We start from the raw sequence: 22,035 nt of genomic DNA on the forward strand, positions 1-22,035 counted from the left end.
AACCCTTTAAAATTTTCTTAATGTTTTGAAAAAAAGTATCTGGCGCTCAACAAGGCTTAACTTATTGGCTAAAAAATATTGTAAAAAAAAAAAGAATAAAAGTAATGTGAAATATATAAGTGCTTTCTATTTGAATATATTTTAATGCAAATTATTCCTTTGATGCAGAGCAAAACTTTTCTATATCACATAATCATTCCAACATGCTGATTTTCTGCTTAAATATCAATAAAGGTTCTTATTATTAGGTGCATGCTCTTCATATTTTTGTGAAAACTCTGATACATTTGTATTCTTTAATGAACAGACGATTCAAAAGAACAGCACTTTTGATTAATTTAATGCGGTCTTGCACGTAAAAAGTATTAATTTCTTCTCTTTTATAATAATGTTTCTTCAGCATCAAATGATTTCAAAAAACGTACGTGGCACTGAAATTAGCGAAAAAAATGCAATGAAGCAAAAAATTCGGTTTGCGTAACAGGAATAAATTATATTTTAAAATACATTAAAATAGAAAACGGCATTTTAAAAATTATAATGAGAGTCCACAATGCTATAGCGTTCGATCAGATAAACACGCGCGTCCCTGTAGATCAGAAGAAGCTGCTTTCAAAAATGTTATAAAACTATGACTATTCCAAACTTTTGACTGATGGCATACATTTGTTCGCCCATGACCTTGGTGTTTCTAGCACTGAGCTGCAAGACTCACAGAGCATGATAGCAATGCCAAGGTCACGAGTTTAATTAACAGACAACACAGAAACGTACATTAAAAACACTTTCCTCTGACGAATGCGTGAAAAATGTCGAAAAAACAACACTCACTGTGTTACCAGCAGCTCTCCAAATCTCAAATCTGAAATTGTTTTACAGGACTGTGTTCTCTCTCTTTATCTTTCCCCGTGTGTTTGTCCTTGCGCGCCAGGGTCGGAGTAACCGGGGAATAAAGCAACGCAGGAGCAGATTTCGCTCGTGCATCTGTCCTGCTCAGCAAAGCTCTTTAATATGCCACCCGTGTATTAGTCGTCACCTTAAGCTGTGAGGTGGAAACACACACACAGAAGCGACATCAGTTCACCGAATTTAAGCCTGGCTGGCCTTCACCTTCACGCACACATACACACACAAACATCTCATTAGACCCGTCACCTGGAACAGCCGAATAGCTGCACACCTACACACCTATTATCTCTTCCCGATCATATTTCGATATCACCGCCATCAGCACCAGATGGGTGTCGGATGCTGATTAAATCTGTTTTGGATGAGGATGGTATTGTTTGATGTCGAAATAATGATGTCACATTAGCTGCGACGCATGACCGAACGAGGGCGTCAAATTCTCAACGAGTTAATGATGCGGGGAAGCTCGAAAGGGAGAATCATCCGAAGGTGATGCTCGCATGCTACCTGGAATAATAATTCGGCTCTTTTTAAGCGACGCGGGGGCCAAAGGTCACGGTTAGGAACTCAGCATCTGTTCTTCGGGGGAATGCAGCACTGTGCGCGAGAGTTTTCTCTTCTCCGAGGGTCAAGGAGAAACGCGTTTGGAAAAGCACGATGCTTTTGACTTCAATCACTCGGACGAAAACCCCCCAAGCTGCTCAGCCAAAGGAAATCATTAAAAATGAACAATAGCACGTCGAAGCCCCCAGAGTGATTACCATCATTACGAATCCGCCTTCGGATGAACTGTGGCTAACCTGCCCAGAACAAACAGTCCTTATCGATGATTAAGTCATTTCTGAAACACAAACACAAAAACAGAGCCAAATTGGAACTATGGCGATAAACACTTGAAGGTGAGATGCATCGTTTTTTTCCAAAGTTAAAATACTTTCTCCTGCCCCAGTGTGGCGTGACAATGAAAGGTCATCTGCATGCTGATTGCTGATAACTGACTAGTAGGCCTAAGTATGAAAAAGGGCAGGTGCTGTAAAGAAAAAGAAACACCATATTAAAAAAGCTTAATATGAAATACACTGATAAAATCAAAAATTGCAGAAAAATAAAAATAAAAAATATTCTAAACATCTTTTATTTATTTCTTTGTTCTTATTTATTTACTTATTTTCTTTTTTGCAGGGTAAAGTACATCTTTCATGGGTTTAGCTATATCATATATTTATATTTTGTCACATATACTTTATGTTTTTATGATTTTTTTTATCAAAAGCATTTTTAAAAGCAAATTCATCTAAAAACTTTTTTATATTGTTGTGTGATATTGATTTTTATGAACAGTTTTTTTTTACATCTGGCAAATGCATTTATGCTTAAACATTCATAAAGGTTGTGTTTATCTCTGAAGATCGTCTTGATGAATTTTAGACCAATGGGATTTCAATGTGGGCGGGACTAAATTCCGAATAATAGGTTTCAGTAGTAAAAACCAAAGTACAAAAACATGAATCATAAAGTGCTGTTCTCTTCATGAATGGTTATCTAGATACCCGTATTTCTAATTTACAGACTGGAATTAAATTATAAATGTGAAAGGAGACCTTCCAGGAAGAAAAAGTGGGGTGTTATTAAACGTCGATACTAGACACTTTCATTGGCCAAATCACCAAGTTACCAACTAAGGTGTCATAAGCAAAATAAATGAAGCTCTCTGTCTAGTGACAGAACAAAAGCGACAGTGGAGGGGAAGCACAAGAGAGCCGTGAGGTGACAGACTCACTATTTTTAGCCTTGGTTCTCTTGTCATCACAATCAAGAGAGAATCCACTTTACTGAATGGATATTTTAGTACACATAAGAAAACTGAAATTTAAATATCACAAACCCTGTCCTGTAATTCAAATGCTTTCTTCGGGTCAAGTCAGAATGATTGTATTTATGAGATGAATTCACATGACAGAATGTCATAATTGCCACTGGGATTTTCTTTTAGCTGGGTTGGGGACGTGTCAATTAAAGAATCACAGCAGAGGCTAATTGGTATGGACCCTAGTTAGGAGAAATGCATATTTAATTCGATGCAATTGAAAACAAAGCGATGAGGGACAGAAATACAGCCTTTTTAATATACCTCACAGCTGATCGCTTACCTTTGTTTTCATTCATTTAAATTCGGTGTCTGCCTTGTCTGAGGTTTATACGTCATAATTAAAGGAACGGTTCACCCCAAAAAAAAAAAATTGCTGAATGTACTCACTCTGAGGCCACTCAAGATGTAGATGCGTTTGATCTTCGTGGAAATTTAGCCTCCATTGCTCACAAATGGAGGTTCTGCAGTGAATGGGTGCCGTCAGAATGAGCTGATAATGAATATCTTGCGAAGTGAAAAGTTGCACGTTTGTGAGAAACTAATTAATCAAGGTGCTTTAAGCATTCCATCTTTCGTAATAATGCTTCCTACGTGGAAAAAAGAAAAGAGAAAGCATGTCCATCAATTAAAATGTCAATTGATGGACTAGAGTGGTGTGGATTACTTCTGGATTACTGTGATGTTAAGCAGCTGTTTGGACTCTCATCGTGACGGCACCCATTCGCTGCAGAATTCATCTACATCTTGAACGGCCTGATTGTGAGTACGTTTTAATTCTGGGGTGAACTATTTAAGGAAAGGAATTAATTATAAAAAGTGATGACTTTACAGAGAGGTTCCTTTGCAACCTATAATCTGCAGAAGTGGTGTGAGGTGATTTAGTCCAGATGGACCGAGCAATCTCTGTTTATTTCTCTCTCCCATTCTCAGAATTGAGCCATCAATCTGAGTATGTTTACCTCACCTCAAACTAATTGTCTTTAAGTGTCCTTTTTTTCTATCTCTTTTGGCTCTGGCAGAAGCGATCGATCTCTAGAGGGATTGACTACCGTTTCTCCGGTTCCTCCTTGTCCACACCCAGTCAGACTCCTCTTCGGTCATATTCTCCTTCACGCCATTTCATTCCACTCCTACTCTGCTGTTACCCCGTAGAAAACCACCTGAAACCTGAGAGCAGATCGCGGCCACGGAATGAAAAGGCGAACGGGAGCAGCTGCTTGCGGTCTCTCCGGTGAGGAATTACAGCCAATAAAACTCAAGCTTAGATGCAAAGAGCGCTGAATGAATTACAGCTGCTTCCGTACGGAATGCTGCCGAATGCCTACAGGAAAAAAGCTTGTGAAATGTTATGTAATTTACTTTCAGATTTTATTGGGTTGCAAGCTGAGGGATATTTCACCTCGTGGCACATATGAAGCCATTACTCCGGGAGTCCTGGGGGTGGAATATTGCGAAACGGCAGAGATGTGCAGTTTATTCTGCCTTATACTAAAACGCAAGGCTGGTCTCCTCAAACACGAGCTTAAAAAAAAAATCACAACACTTTAAAAGCTCAAAGGTGCTTACTGTGCCATCAACATACTTAGACTTGTTTTTGTCACTAATCACATAGATATATTTTAAATAATGGTAACACTTTATTAACTAGTTGCTTATTAGTATGCATATTACTAGAACATTTAAGCACATATTAATGCCCAATTCTACATGACCCCAATACATAAACGTAATAACTACCTTACTAACTATTTATAAGCAGCAAATTATTTGAGGGAAATGCTGCAGTTTATAGCAAGTGTTACTAAAATAATTATTATCGTTATTAGGTTACACTTTGTTTAAGGTGTTGTCGTTACAATGTACTTACTATTATAATAAAATTAAATTAAGCATAATTACATGCAAGTAACCCAAAGCTAAACCCCTTAACCATAACCATGTATTAAGCACGTGTGGCTAATTAATATTACTCGGTATTTAAATGTATAATTACACTGTAAAAATGACAACTTAATAAAGCGTAATCTTGATATTTTCGAATTTGTGGTTATTTCCAAGTTGTTTGGAAATCATTACAGCATATACATAAATATGCAAACAAGTAAATAAATAAAAAAAAAAAATAATATATATATATATATATATATATATATATATATATATATATATATATATACACAAGTAAATAAATAAAATATTAATTTTGAATTTCGATACTGTAACAAAAGTCAAGCCAATATTAAATGTATAGCGTTTTTCACAATATGCTGCAATACAATAAAAGCTAATTCAATCAGAACACAGAGTCAGATGTTTATTATTAGTTTGCATTGTTTAGAGCATTTGTTTTTAATTAAAGTGTTACATAATACACCGATTGAAGACTAATTATTTGTTATGAAGGCTCTTATCTTTTGTTTTCAAGTTCCAAATATACAGAGAAAGCAATCATTTTTCATTTTCATCCTTAAAGCCTTTTTCACACACTTATTAAAAACATAAATAATCTTTTATAAATTAAACAAAGCAAACTTGATTATGGCTAAGCATCAACAACAACAAAAAAAACCTAATTGATTGCTTTATATATATATATATATATATATATATATATATATATATATATATATATATATATATATATATAGAAACACATTTAAACACTGAGTATTTCAATCAGTGTAGGATCAACATAAAGAAAGAACATTTTAAGTGTGTAATTGCATTTTTGCAAATTAGACAAAACACAACATCGCTTCAGGAAGTAAAAAGCCTCATTAACTGTACATTAGTTGAGGAAATAAATGCATTAATAACCCCAGCCCTAATCATGATGTATACTGTTACTGTGATATAAACACATCTGTCTGAAAGCTGCTTTTACAGTAACTCCACTTTGGACCGAGTTTCACCAGTGTCGTATGAAACGCCTATCCGTGCGATTCCATCAAGATGTACATTAAAGTTTCATCACCGACAGCACATCCACTCAAAGCCCATTATGTGTTCAGTAGCGATGTGCGCGAGCGATATCAGAACCTACACCGTTGGCGCAGGCTCAAAAGAGATACTGAATGAGAGAATGAGCTTGCTGACTCAAGGCTTTGTAGGAATGATTAGTGATTCTCTCTGCTTCAGAGCACAGAAAAAGCTTTGCCAGTCTTTTTTTTTTTTTTTAAGCTTTTCCCTCTCTTTATCGGCCTCTCGCCTCGCAGACACCCAAAAGTTGCAAAAAAAAAACGTTATCGACACGGTTGCAGCTCTCTCGTTTCAATATACCTTGGCTTTTGTGGGTCCACAAGCAAAGCCAGAGATCCAAGCGACGTCTGTCAAACCTGAGAAAAGGTGTTTTGAGTCCAAAAGCTCTTTGAGGAACATCAAAGAGGATTCATTACATAAACATTCGCTCTAATAATAGAGCGTAAGCGATGAAGACGTGGGAGATGGATGTTTGTGAGATTGCCTGATGAACGTCACGCGGTCCGTACGGAGGATGGAAATGACGCCTGATCAATCTTTGCTTCTAATTGCAGTGGCAGCTCGCAGCTAATTCCCCATGTCCCGCAGGCAGACGATAACTCCGCATGACTCGCACAATTTGTCTTTCTAAAGCCGAGGATGATGGAGCAGCACTTTGAGAGAGCTAATGTGGACGTGTGCAGCGGGAACGGTCGTGTTTGTGAGTTTGCATCAAACGGCTGTAATTTGGTGATTTTGAGATTATCAGATTTTTTTCAGATTTGCCAATAAACGTGTCCGCTTAGCCAATCAAAAGAAATGCAAACTCGCCCTTCAAAATCTACTGACTGCCTTGATGATGGACGATTTCTATTATTGCCATATACATGTGTACACATATATATATATATATACAAACGTTACACTTTTTAGCGAGACATGAAATATGTACCAATAAGTACATATTGCTTCAGTTTCCAAAAGAAATGAATACCAGATGTAGTAAAACTCTGACACCTTTCTTGAAGAATATCATGTGACTTCAAAACAATATTAATTAATCCATTAACAATTCATATTAGAATAAAAACTGATGTTTTTGAACGTTAGCGTCACACATATACAGCTTTACATCAATGGGTTTTCATAGAAGGTAAGTTTGTTCGGTAGATCACGGAGTATGGAGGTGAACTTGAGAGGTGAGGAGCTCGGTTCGAATCCTGTGTAACTACTGTATGTCTCGACAAATGAGTTTAAATCTGCGTAAAAGGAAGTTGAAATGGCACAGTTGCATCAACAAATGTCTTTTTATACCACTTTTGCATTTGTTAACATAATTGGGTAGGTTTCCAACATGGTAAAACATTCAATTTAGCAACAGTGCCCAGATATTTAACGTAATGAAAACACAGCAATATATACCTATATCAACTATATCAATAAAAATGTGCCAGGGTTCACATACTGAGTTTTAGCGCCACTCAGTAGACATTTCTCCTTGAAACTGTGGCGAAACGTGTAGTGAGATACGTGAAAACGGTTTTGCACAAAGGCCAAGTTCGAAAACACCACCAAAATTGTTCTTGATTGATCATTACCGTTCCCTGATCCATATACCCATTTACACTACGCAGTGATCACCGCGCTTTCATAAAATCATCTTAGAGGTCAGAAACCGGTCATCTCCGTAACAAACTAGGCAATGTCATCTAATACAAGACCTGAAGGACAGCACGCAGGAAGATGAATTGGTTTGCAGTTCAATAGACATGATCAATGACATTTCAAGATCAATGACATTTAACATCACACCTGTTACAAAATATTGACATTTCATAGAAAGTTTAGAGGCTACCCTTGATACTAAGGAGACGATAATGCTAAATATGTGAAGCGATCGTATGTTAAAGTGATTTGAGCAGCAGAGGCCAATAAACGGTTATATTAAAGAATAAAGAATATTATATTGTTATATATTGTTACCACGTGCATTTCTCACACCTTAGAAAGAAGAACAAAACTATGGTCCAATGAATCTGTCATATACTGCATTTTTTGAACGTTGACCAGTTTTGAAGACTATTCATCAGCATTGCTTTGATGGAATTAGCTCTTGTGTATATAAAGTATATAAAGCTAAAATTTGCAAATGAATAAAGAAATAAATCACCAAAACTATTGACACGGGATACATTTTCCAAAACGCTGCGCAGAATAATGGAAAAAATCGATAAAGTCTGATAGACGTGCAAAAATGATTGCTGAGGGCCGATGATCAGCTTATGTTCAAAAACATAATAGAGATAAAATGATCACTATATTGATTTCTTCGCCCACAAAATTTTCATCTTACTTTGGAGATTTTTCACAGCAAGTTTGCTATTACTCTGATGAACTAATTAGGATATAACTTTTTAATAGGCCGACAGCCGTATTAAAAAATCAGTTTCTGAATAAAATCACCACATACCATCATACATTACTGTATTTCAGCTCCACTGATCGACCAAGCTGTTTCATATTTGGATTAAACTGTAATTCCCGTTCACTTTCTGACTGTAAACCGGCTGTACTACTTTATAAGTACCTTAGCTGCGATTTTTTTTCCCCCTCAGACCTAGATTTATTCATGCTAAAACGCAGAGATCTTACACTCTGTAGGTGGAAAGTTATTTTTGAAGTAATGTTGATAAAAGAGGTCCGTATAGCGCGGCTCGCATCCAGACTGCAGTGTGTTGAGAACTGATCCCAGATTTGGCCCGACGCTTTTATCAATTGATTGATTGGACCCAGAAGGCGCGTCGTTTGTTGCATTTGCTCTCAGTCAGTTCTAAATCGAGCGATTCAATAGCTAATCAAATATAAGGCTCGAGGCGGTAATCGAGAACTCTGTTAAAACACACACGCGCCCGCGTTACTATAGGTTGTCTGTTAGGCGAACTTAATAACATCTCTCTGGTGAGTAATTAAAAGCGCCGAGTAAATTATTTGCATCGCAGATACAGTTTTAGAGAGCTTCTAAAGTGTGGGTTTTTTAATCATTTTAAATGCTGAAACATAAAAATGCGCTCGGGCAGATGCTCTTTCTTTGAATCTGATCCACAGAAGAAAAAAAATCAAACAAGGTCACTTTAATATTGCAACGGTTCTCTGAAAGCACACTGAAATGAAAAGGAGAGCAAAAACACACTTTTGCTTAGGTATTATAGCCCAGCAATCTCACGCGTTTCATGAGTTAAAGAAGAGATCTCAACCATTTCTCAAACTTTGCTCGGATTAGCCAAGGTATGCAAATCAAATTTTAGATACCTGAATAAATTCCGAGCGCTATCCGCATTCATATCATAGCTGTATGCCAACTATTGACTCATCCATGCCTTTTTATCTTTCCTCAGGAAATTTCGAAGAGTGAGAGTGAATTTATAATCTACTGTACAAAAGATTGGTGAGTCTCTTCTCACCAAGGCTGCATTTCTTTGATCAAAAATGCAGTAAAAACTGTAATAATTGCAATTTCAAATAGGTGTTTTCCATGCGAATATATTTTAATATTTAATTTATTCCTGTGATGCAAAGTTAAATGTAAATTTTTTATCAACATTATGCGTTTTCAGTATCACATGATTCTTCAGAAGCTTTAGCTATTATACATGTTTTTAATTACTAGGAAATATTTTTACATATTTTAAATATGAAGGAAGAGCAAAACTGGTCCAAAAAAGATGAGCTAAAGCTACAGGTTTTGTATACTATGGAGAAAAGTACAGAAAAAAAAAAGCTCAGGAAAAACATAAACGACATTGGCGACTAATTTAATGAGTTATTAATTTTTTTTGGTTCTCTTGTTCTGTTTTCGCATGTATATTCATAATTTCGTTCTATGACAGCATGGACAAAAATCATGCACAAAAAATAAAAATAAATAAAATAAAAAATGACTCAATCTCAATAAAGATCTCAATATGATCTGAAATGAATCCCATTAGGAATCTAATGCAAAAATCCTTAAATATAACATAACTGAAGACTCTAGAGTGAAAGTTCACTCCAAAATATTCTTCCATATTTTTGAAGAATATCAAAATTTGTTTTGCATGAAAGAAGAAAATGTATACGGGTTCGAAGCACATGATGACAGATTTAGATCTTTTTTTTTTAGGATGAACTCCTGAGCTGTGAAAGATCATCCTCTGAGCGGCTAAACCTGTGTGTACTCGATGTGTGTGTGTTTGTTGGTTGTGTATTAATGCCTCCGGCTTCCTCTCTCACTTTCTAGCGTCTTCCCCCACAGTCCCTTTACCATCTGAGCTACAGTCTGATGCTGCTTTCCTCGGGGTGATGGTGAACACACGAGGACCTTTCCTATTTCTGGCGTTTTCCTCCGCCGGTCTGAAGAGGGAGGATGGGTTACAGGGCGAGTCGCACACACGGTTCGGTGACCTTTGCTTTGTCCCCTCCATCCACACACACACACACACACATCTTTCAGAGTGTAGGTAGAAAGGGTCAGGCCAAGCAATCAGATTCATTCGCCTTTAGTTAAAAAAAATCAAAGTAGTGAGAAGTCCACAAAGCCTTGAGATGTGCAGACAGAGCTGTATACGGTTCAACTTGTTCTGATGTTTGATTCCAGCACTTCTGTTAGTCAGTCATTATCAGAAAACGTTCATTAAAAAAATAAAGCAATTAAAATTATGATTCAAGCTGAAATCACAGAAAAGAAAGAGCAAATGCTGTCATACACTGTACATAACACTGTATATAATAAATAACATTAGCCGCCAGAAAAACAAAAAGTTACATTTCAGTGCTTTTAAAATATGTTTTTAAAGTTTATGCATCAGTTAATTCATAAAATGTGAGAAATCTGTATTTGCATGATGTATTGTTCTTCAATGTTATTCTGCACACAAATAAACATAAATCATTAAGGTCTGTGGGACCAGAGATTTAGAAAATGGGTTTTAAAAAGAACATTTTTATTTATAATGTTTAATGATTTAATATTTTTTAATTATTTATTAGGTTTTGATGTTTTACTGTTTACTTTTTTTTTTATTCTTTCCTTTTTAATTCAATGCCTTTTCAGTCTAATGCAGGTACCAAAAGTTTAAAATGAAATTCATATCAGTCAGCTCACAAGTAATATAATTTCATTTTATATGACAGTAATTTTATTTCAAAAAACAAAAACAAATATATATATATATATATATATATATATATATATATATATATATATATATATATATATATAATATTATTATTAATTATTAATTATTTTTATAATTATATTTAATGGGTCACACTATGTGCAATGACCAAACCAAGAAAAATAAAAAAAAAAAAAAAAAAAAACAATACAAAAAAAATAAATAAATATATATATATATATATATATATATATATATATATATATATATATATATATATATATATATAACGATACTGTAAAATTACCTAAAAGCCCAAATGTCATCGTATAGCATTTTAGGATCTGCAGATGGTTAGATGCAGTGCTCCAGAACTCCTTTCAGACTGTGGCACAATGCCACAAACGCTGCTGCAAACGCTGCAGAGCTTCACTCTCTACGGGGGAATTCTAATTGTTCACTTTTGGAGAAGTGAGAGGCTTCTGGGATTAGAGTTTGAATGCTTCTCTAGTGTTCTTACATTCCCATCTCACAGTCACCTTTCATATAGTACTCAAATATTCCCTCTTTCTTTCTCGCTCACTAGCACACACACGCACAAAGACACACAGACGCACACACAGACGCACACACGCACATGCACGCGCGCACACACACACTTCCTGCTGTCCAACCTGCAAAAAAACACCATTGCTATGTCAAACAGAAGACCAAATGAAATGCCGTTACAGGCCATATAGATGTTAGTCAAGGCTAAATGGCATATTCAATGTGATAAAAACTAAAACAAGGCTATTAGAGAATAAATTAGAGTTGAACAAATACTCAAATTTACTTTTCACAGCTTTGATTTCATGCACATCAAATTAAATACAAGCTCTGCTCCAAAATTCTGCCTAACTAAATCACATATTGAAGCATCATAGGCACAGAGTCTTACTGGCTAAATTCAAAGGCAGAATCGGATATATTATTCATATAGAATATACGGCTGAGATACAGCCATTTGAAAATCTGGAATCTGAAGGTGCAAAATGTTGAGAAAGTCACCATTATGGCAGGAAACGTGCAAAATGCCTTCATGGAACATGACATATACTCAATTTGTAATGATTTTTGGCATAAATATATAATTTTGAGCCATAGAATGTGACTACAAATATACCCCAGCGACTAACGACTACTTCTGAGCTCCAGGGTCACCGTGTTGAATTACTGTGAATTGCATTTTAATAAACGAACCTTCCTGTCAATCTGGTTTAACTTCTCGCAGGTTGTGACCAGTCCAAGTTAAATTTTCCACGCTTTCCAAATCATCCACTTAGAGCTTCCACTTCAGTTAAAATGCCAAGAAGCTGAACCGCAGGCAGCTCACAAGCTTTTGTAACAGAGCTGCCATCTCACTACGCTACTTGTGTCCATCTTTCTCCATGGTTTCTCTTTCCTTTCCCCCGTTTTACATGTAATACACACTCACTGCCGTACACGGCCCACCGCTTCTCCTCACGAGGCATTTTCTCCTCTTCACCTTCATTATCACTTGTTTAAAACTTTTACTAGGTATTGAATATTTGATGCAGATTAATATTTCACCGCAGGAGTGCCGTCAGGAGAGCGGAGAAGCGCGCGAGCTGAGAGCAGAGCAGACATTTACCATTCTCCACCACGGCTTCCTCTTCCTCTCAGACGTGGCATGAGCGTATCTTTGCCCCGCGGCAACAAACATCACATGCAGACCACTGAGTCATACATGGAGAACGACGGAGAGAGAGAGAGCCTTTGACGTCATTACAGGGATTTTGTTAATGGATCGTGGACCAGAAAACATGCTTGCGCAAGTACGCAAAAGCTGACGCTGATACTTGACTGACACGCTATAAACGTGCGCTTCAGAATTCAAGCAGACTATAGAGTTTTTCTTCAAATGCTTGCGCCATTAGCGGCTATTTTATTTAGTTTAGGTTATGTTTAGGAAAAGGTCTCTTTTAATTAAATGCATATTCAAAAATAATTACTGTCTGTGATGCAAAGCTGAATTTTCAGCAGCATGAAATAACTCTAATATTCCAATATCTATCATTTATTATTATTATTATCAGTCAAATACGGTTATGCTAGATATTTAACCTGAAATTAAAACACTGTTGTTGTACAATATATTTTACAATTGTTGTAAAAGTTGTTACAATAATAAAATAATTATGTACAGTAAAATGATCAATATTGATATAAACAATAGAACTATTTAAAATATTTAGCATTAATTTCTTAAAAATAAAACATGTATCCGCATATATTCACAATATAATTTGATGAACTAATCCTCAGATTACCACAAAATGCATACTAACATGTTGTTTCTGCAAACACATGTAATAGTACAACATAAATTACCAGAGTTGACTTTAAGGGGTCATCTGATGGCCATTTTGCACAAAGTAATGTGATATTTTAGGGACTTAATGAAAGGTCTATAATATATTTTGGTTAAAATTTCTTTTTTTATCCGGTCAACATCATCAATTTTAGTCCAAGTTGCTTTAAATGCTAATGAGCTCTGCTGACCCCGCCCCTCTCTTCAGTGAGGTAAGGAGCCGTTCTCATGATACTGTTTACTTTAACCGTGGAACTGACTAATGAGCACGTTATTAGTAAAGGGGATTTGCAAAGATTAAAAAAACGGCAACTTTATACCGATTCATTCTGTGGATGAAGCATGAACAAAGACGCATTCGGGCAGATTGGGATCAGCGAATTTCTTCAATCGCTATGTGCATATAGATTAACTCGTTGTCTTTCATTTCATGCCAAACAAACATCCTTTCTATGTAAATTAGGCTTTAGAGTATGTTATGTCTGTAAAATAACCAAATCCATCGGATGCAAAATTCTAATAGTTTGATCATATGTCACAGATTATGCGATTGAAGCGTTTGGTTTTCGGGTGTAATAATGAATATAGCAGTCGACATCTGAGCCGCTGAAGACGCAGAGTTTTAGTAAATAAGACAACGCGTTTTGTGCCCAAACTGTTGGAAAAGACATTCATCCGTTCATTTAACCCCGTCATTTAAAGGCCTTCAGAGGATATCGATACAGCCGTGAGAATGAGATAACCCATATATCTGAATGTATTTCAAATGTTCCAGGCACAAGTCAATCTGTAAACAGCATCATTCAGTGTCCGTTTAAGTGACTCTACCCTTTCGGGAGCTACTCCAGATAAATGACACATTTCCAATTCAGCACGTGAAGCGCCGCGGATGAGGCTGAGAAGGAATGTCGTGTCTGGCCATGAGCGAAGCTGGGCTGAAATGAGGCAGTCTGTCACCAGGTACCTCATACAAATCTCTCTCCCCGAGGCTTTGGACAATGAGAGGCAGGAGCAGGTTTCATTCTGCGCTCCGTCCCCTCTGGAATCTGATTAGGCTGCTGTATACGGACTCCAGGGGCCCGGAGCGCTCATATAGATTCCTAAATGGAAGAGTCTATCGCTTTTTCCTTCCAGCCTGTCACTTCACAATTGCATTTATTGTAGTAACGCAGCAGCCTACCATACATTTGAACCTGTTTATTAATATGCGGCAAGAGCACCATAAATATTAAATAAATGGAGTCTATGTATATCTGGGCCAGAGTTTTGGGAAATCTGAAACTGGAGGAATTGGAAAGATTTTCACACTAGTACAATTCACATTTTACACATTTTCACTATTCTCAATATTATAAACAATACAATAGCATTATGCAAATGATTGTAACGCATTTAAAAATACAATAAAAAAGTATCAGTTTAGGGTATAGTTTTTTTAATTCAAATGAGTAAAGAAATACAATTCCTATTGTACCTATTGTACTTGTAAAATACATTTTACAAAGAATGATTTAGCAAACAGCATGATATATTTAATATAATATGGAAAATATTGGTGCAACTAATGAAAGAGAGAAAAAATCAAATAAGCAAGTGAAAAAAACTATTTATTCAGAATAAACTGAGAAAATTAACTATGAAATTGCATAAATAATACAGTATACTATTAAATGTTCATGTAATATAATACATATCATTACAACTAATGAACATATTATCAACAAAATAAAAACTAACACATATGTATATATAAACAGCAATAATCAACTGAAATTTATACGTGATTTTTAAAAATAGCAGGCAAATGTATTGTGTTATTATGAAGGGATTTTTTGTATTGATTTTTCCCAATACAGAATTACTCATTGCATTTTGTTGTGTTTTAGGGTTGAAATATATATTGCTTCTAATGTATAGCACTTTTTCTCTACATTTGTTGTCCTTGTTGTGTACATTTACTTAAGACAAACTATGTTCACACGAATGTGTGCAAGCAAAAATTGATTTAATACAGTAGTAAAGCTAGTGTCATTACGTCTCAAGCTATAGCAGGCTATCTCATATCTAGCAGTTATCTTCACTCCTTCATCATAACCTTTCCACAGATTAAACCTTCCAAAAACCTACGACGTGACTAGCATCGGGAGACCCAAAAAGCACAAAGCCTTTATCCAATACTAAAACATCTTCCTTTATCTTCTTGCTCAGTTCATGGAGGATACAACATGAAAAGACATTATTATGATTTAATTTCCCACTGGTACAAGAAGCTGGTGTTTCCCCCCACAAAAGCAGCTCGGCTCTTGTCCACTTCTCTCATTTTCTCTGTAATGCTCTCTATTGAGTCTCTCGCACCATCAGTTGTACTGAAGCCTCAGCGCAGGATAACAGACAGTACTGGGGTCAACAGATAACTGGGCTTAACCCACGATCTCCGGGTACTTATAGGATGTAATATTGTAACACGATGCAGTTTAAAAAATGTTGCATGCATTTGGAAAAGGATTAAACCAGGCAAAGGTTGTTATTCGGTCACTCGACTTGGCTAAAGGCTGGACTATTGTGATGGTTTCGCTCACATTGCAGCTGAACGGCCAGCAGAACCACAGCCTCAAATGTGTCAAAAGGTCAAAGGTCCAAAATGCCATGAAATCTGAGAACAACAACAAAAACTGCTCTTCCTAGACATCATTTGCTCACCCATATTGTCTATTTTTGATGATTTGCACCACAGAAATAGTCCATATGATTGTGCGCTATATATTTAAAGCCATTTGAAAGGGTCTCATAAAAATATACATACCATTTTTACATGCCTTACTGCAAGCTTCGCCACAGTTTCAAAGAGAATTGCCCACTAAGTGATGCTTGAACACAGGTTCACCCTGGCACATTTTTATTATATTAAATATCCGGGACTGTTACTAAAAGTTAATGCTCTATCATGTATCATGAAACATGCCCAACCTTAAACCTACCTATACTAAATTCTCAAAAGCATCTGTTTTCAAATCTCCCAACATATTAACATTGTTTTGAAGTCATAATATGATACTTTTCAAGTAATTGCCTGAAAATGAAGTGTGAAAAGGTATCAGAGTTTTACTGCTTCTAGTGTTCGTTTCTTTTGGACACTGGAGTCATATGTACCTGTTGGTACATATTTCGTGTCTCGCTAAAGAGTCCACCAAGGTATGTTTATACCATGAAACCATGTAGGTATTTTTGCATAGTTAAAGCCTCTGACTGAAATGATGATGATAAGTCAACAAAAAACTTCCTTTAGATAAACTCTTCTAGTTGAACTTCTTACTCTTTTCAGACTATTATTTCACACGTGGGGCGTAAGCCCCCGCATCCCACTCACTGAGCCGCCCGAGCCCGTGCCTTCTGCTGCGGTAAGCCGAGGCGACCGGCACGTTGCTGGTACTGAGTGCTTTACTGACAGGAAAACCCAACACTCGCACACAACATTAATATTTAGATCACCCTCTGGGTAGACACAAGAGAAACTATCTAGCCTGTAATCTCTCTAAATTTATCCTTTCCATCTCCCGCTTTCTTCCTCCATACCTGCGTCTCTCAGTCGCCGGCTCTTGAAGCGCAGGTTCGCTTTCATTTCCCCCCACAGATGGAGTCGCACTCAGACTTGGACGTGTTCCTTTTTTGTCTCTCTCTTTCTTCCTCGGATCTCAGCAGGGACCTGGCAACTCTCTACCTCCTCGTCTCACTCTCAGCTCATCTGTTTCTGTGCTTTTGAGCTCACAGACGTGGATCCCCGTCCTCAATGCCAGGCTGCCAGCGCTCATCACACTGAACAATCTCCTTTCCTGTTAGCTTGCCGATTCCAGTACAGACGCCTTTAAAAGTCCAGCATATGTGCATCTGGTGCTGTCTATAGGATGATGCATGCACTGGACGTCAACAGACGATACTCACAGGGAACAAAAACAATGAATAACATCTCCTATATATATATGTGTCTCCTATATATATATATAATGTGACTCCTGAACTGGTTTTGCTTCAGGGCCCAGATTAGATCAGAACCAACACAGCAGCAAAACTGCTTATACGCTGCTACATAAACTAAAATGCCCAATAAAACATACTGCATTTGTACTAATAAACATAATAATTGTGGATAATTAAGTTCTAGAGATGCAGATGAAATCTCCCAGAGCGTGCCGAGACTATAGTAAATTGTGCATTTATAAGTCAGAGATCTCATTGTGAATTTCTTATCAAATTCATCCATGACTCTTCGGGGAAACAAGTTCCATTGATTTTATCTGTCAATGTAAAATCTAAATAGATACACGTTATGCTCTAAATAACCTAACCAGGTCTTATTGTGCTTCATCATACTTTTTAACCAGTAAGTAAAATCCATTTGACATTCAAATCAATTCCCAATGGATAAAATCAATCTCTGTCAATCATATGTCTTCTCTTTCTCCTTGATAATTCTCCTAAATAATGAAACATCTAAGACAAAGTTGGTACTCAAATAACAGAACGGAGAAATCTCCTTAAACAAGGAAAAAGCAAGAAAACTTTGATTGTCAACATGAAACTTAAAATTGATCCACTTTATATTCTAAATAAATAATCTAGGTCTTATTGTGCTCCATCATACTTTACCCATCCTGTAACGCCCATACTTCACAACCAAATCATTTCCCAATGGACAAAATCAAGTTTTTCAAGGAACAATCAAGAAACCTTTCGATTCCACAAGAAAAAAAAATTCTTCTACCATTATAATGCATGGTTCTTTAAGACATCACATCTTTTTGGATTCTTTATTTTTAAGAGCATCACTCCACCTCCTTCCTGATTTAAATAAACCACATACACCCATATATGTGTGTGTGTATGTGTGTGCGAGTGTTTGTGATTCTCCAGGTCTCCTCTGGGAGTGTTATTCACACCTTCATTCTGGGTTGGAGCAGATGAAAATGTGTGGTGACGTGGGCCGCTGTTATTGATTTTGGTAGACCTTGTGCAGTGGGGGAGGTTACGTAAGCCCAGGCAATTATTCCTTGGGCTCATGGGGAGAAGGAAACTTCCTGAATGTCTACCTGGATCTTCTTCAGTGCTCTGAACACTGATTCACACGCCTGGAGGTTTCAGCCACCCAGCTGATCAGGTCTGCCTGCTAGATCTGCTTGCGACACACACTATCACAGACTTCATCCACTTGTTTTTTTTTTCCAAAAGAAATACAGGCTCTACTCGCTTCATATATTGCACTGGCCGACTACCGTTGCTTTCCAGGCACTCATTTAGGTTTAGCCTCACGTAGCTAGACTTTTGATCCACGTTGCAGCACACAGCACACAGACAAAAATCATTAATTTTAAGACTGTTTGACCGATACGTATAATGGCTCGTTTGGGTGCAGGTAAATCAGATACAGCCCTAAAAGCGCAGTCGAAAAATATAAAGCCACGCTCAAGGACACTTGGCTTGTTTACTTGCTACTGTCTCAAACAAAACTGTTGAATATCGTTCAAAGACGCGATGGCACAAACCTCACAGACTTTGCCAAACGCAGCGATTTTTTACTTGGAAGCCCTCATAGTAGCAGACTGGGAACTTGTAAACATGATATTGTTTCCAAGTGAGCTGAGACAGATTCACGGAATTGTGTAAAGCTTTTAGTTCTCAAGTGGTTTGAGTTTAGTACCTAGACCTGGTTTGATGCTCTTGGAAAAAAAATACACATTTTAGGACACTTTTTTGGTATTATTTTATGTCATATCTGTTTTGCTTCATTATTATTTTTACTTTTACTTAACTTTTTTACTTTTACTTTACATTATTATAATAAATAATTAATATAGATGTAATACATGCACTGCAGTTTAAAGCATGGGGTTGGAAGTAATAATAATAATAATGATAATTTTATTCAGCAAAGATGCATTTAATTGATTTAAAATGATGTTTATAATATCACAATAGATTTATATTTCAAATAAATGCTGCTTATTTGAACTTTCTTTTTATCATGGTTTGCACAAAAATATTAAGCAGCACAACTGTTTTCAGTATTGGTAATAATATTTATTTACTGAGCACCAAACCAGCATATAGACAGTCTATATGAGCAATATCACGAGTAGCATTGCAATATGGCTGTATAACAGTACAGCTGTGATTTGGCCGAAGGTAATCACTGCATTTTAAATATACAGCTATATTGCACAGTTACGAGTGTGTGTTTGCATTTATACTACAGATGATAACATGAGAGTGTGAATACGTAAGAAACAACGTCTTCTAAAACAGTCTTTTGTACAGAAATGCTTTCTTCTGCCACAGATTCAGATCTTAGTTTAAGATGAGCCCAATTTTCCATTACTAATTAAAAAATTTCACCTTAGAGCTAATGTAAAATGTAAAACGAATTAATAAAATAAACACATGGAGAAGGCTCTCAGCCAATCATAAAAAAAGTTTAAAAAAATATGTTTCAATAATAATATTAATAATAATCTATTTATCTATATATAGCAAATTAATGTGAAGTGTACTGTTGCCCGAGACCAATAGCATCATCATAGACAAGTTTAAAAGGCCACATTTTATTAATGTTAGTATATTATACACCAGAAAATTTAAAAACTAATAGTTGAGCTCATATGTAACAGTCAACACACTATTTAGCACATAGAGTTGCATATTTCTCTAAACGCCTTCCCACAAACCTAAAATAGATAATTTATGTAAACTCCACCGAGTTTATTTGTGCAAATGCTTTATGCAATTGTGCATTTTTGCACATAAACAGATGAAAAAATAAGGTGACTTACCTGTATATAATACAGGCGCAGTCTCTGCATGTGCCACAGTTCTCAATGTCCTGTCCCGTTCGGTATGAGTGTCTTCTGAAACACACACAAGAATACATTAACCAGGGAGGTTTTAAACTGTGAAAGAAAGCCTAATAACTTCCGTGCCGCTGCGGACAGACAAAAGACTGTTTACTGCACAAACCAAGTACGCAAAGTATGTTTGATTCAAACACAGTTGAAGCGGCTCGTGTTCATGGTGTCTTTGATGAATGACTCTTCTGAGTGTCTGACAGTTATGTAAGAGTGAGTCACAGCTAACAGGACTACACTATCATTCTGCCCCTGCTTAATTAAAATGCTGTCATTAGTGTGTGTTTATATATTGCGAATGTGAGACAGAAGGCATATTCTGAGGATGCCAAGTCTGCATTATACACGTACTGCATTTACAAGCAGGTATTACAGATATCTTCAAGAAGTCAACACACAAATGGATTAGTTACAGTTGTCTCCGCACATGAAGTGTTTTAGAATTCAGCCCCTTAAAGAGCTCTTCTTTTCGCACTGTATTACAGCAGTATATGATTACAGACACCAGGTGCTTCTAAGTAAAAGACCGTATGCATGCATGTGTACGTGTCACATACACTGCCCGAGTCTTACATGGGATAACAATGCCAGCCTGATTTAGCAGCTCGACACAAAGGGGACTAATTACACATCACAGATTTCCAGAATCTTCCTCCTCGCCTTCCTCAGCTTCTGGAATTAAAGAGCTGATGGTAATCCTGAGGCTCTCGAGCAGCGCTTAAATAATCCACAGATGGGAATCAATCATACAGAGGCTTTATATGAAGATCTCTCATCTATTTTTTTAACCAACATGCTTTACATTTAGAATAGCCTGAACAAAACATTTTTCTGTGACGTGCATGCATTCATCCATCCATTCATTTCTGCTATTTTATTATTTTTTACTGTAGTATGTATTAATATTACTTATGTTTTACCTGTGTAAACTATATTATGGTTTGGGATAAATTGCTTTAGATGCATCATCTACTTTTCAAGGGGGTCCTATTCATAAGAATATATATATATATTTTTTTAATTTTAAGTAATCTATCTATCTATCTATCTATCTATCTCTTATATGCATTCACTGTGTATTAACTGCAAAAGTGACCACTTTAACAAACCAAAAATAAAATGTTTTTAAAGGTCATCAGTCTTGCTCTCTCCTTTTATTCTCCCAAGCAAACACTTACACATGGCCACACACACACACACACACACACGATCAAGGCAGCAGTCTCATTAAAAGCTGTTTAAAGTCTCACTTTAATTCGTTCACTGGGGGACAGCCTAGTCATTTGTCATCAGAACAACACACTTGTGTGTGTGTGTGTGTGTGTGTTTGAACATCTCTATTATCATAAAGTGAGAGTATAGCCAAAATAAAAGAGGAATGTGGTGAAATAATCAATAGCCCTGATGTAATTACCCAGAAGCTGTGAACTTTGAACTGAAAATGCCATAAAATTATTTGACATAAAATATAGCCACTATATTCTAAATAAATATATAAATAAACAAACAAACAAAAACTCAAGCATAATTGATGGTGTTTTTGCACATTAAGATTAGTACAAGCATTATAATTTTGTGTCAAACTCATCCAATCTTTTGTTAATTCCTCACAGAAATTAAATGAAACTATGAAAAAAAAGAAAAACTATATGCTTGGCGTCTTAGAGCTTTTGGACATTTGAGGGTGCATTAACCAAAAAGTCTTTTACTTATTGATTTAAAATGCTTTGTCATTTTAATTAGTTAATCATGGCACCTTGTCAATTGCGTTTCCCTTCTTTAGAAAAATTGGATCGAAAGTTAAAAGATAACAGACATTGAAACAAACATTAAGGATAATTCAAATTCTGCTGCTTTTTGTAAGAGAGCTGTGCTTCA

The 22,035-nt window shown here is 36.3% G+C and overlaps 1 protein-coding gene across 7 annotated transcripts in view; it reads right to left on the reverse strand.

Annotated features, from left to right (window-relative positions):
• Positions 1–22,035, reverse strand: part of LOC122346090 (proteoglycan 4) — a 79,752-nt gene that overhangs the window by 19,405 nt on the left and 38,312 nt on the right. For 4 of the 7 annotated variants that reach the window (XR_006251085.1, XR_006251087.1, XR_006251089.1 and 1 more), the window contains one exon: positions 20,086–20,160. Coding sequence is in view for 2 of the 7 variants with exons in the window: in XM_043240762.1 (XP_043096697.1) it covers positions 20,086–20,160 (75 nt within the window). In the remaining 5 variants the exon portion in view is untranslated. Of the gene's footprint in view, positions 1–20,085; positions 20,161–22,035 lie in introns of those variants that run through there. The other 3 variants (XR_006251086.1, XM_043240763.1, XR_006251088.1) reach the window with 1 other exon arrangement.

This window comes from Puntigrus tetrazona, chromosome 5 (genome assembly GCF_018831695.1).
Source record: "Puntigrus tetrazona isolate hp1 chromosome 5, ASM1883169v1, whole genome shotgun sequence".
Classification (NCBI taxonomy): Eukaryota; Metazoa; Chordata; class Actinopteri; order Cypriniformes; family Cyprinidae; genus Puntigrus; species Puntigrus tetrazona.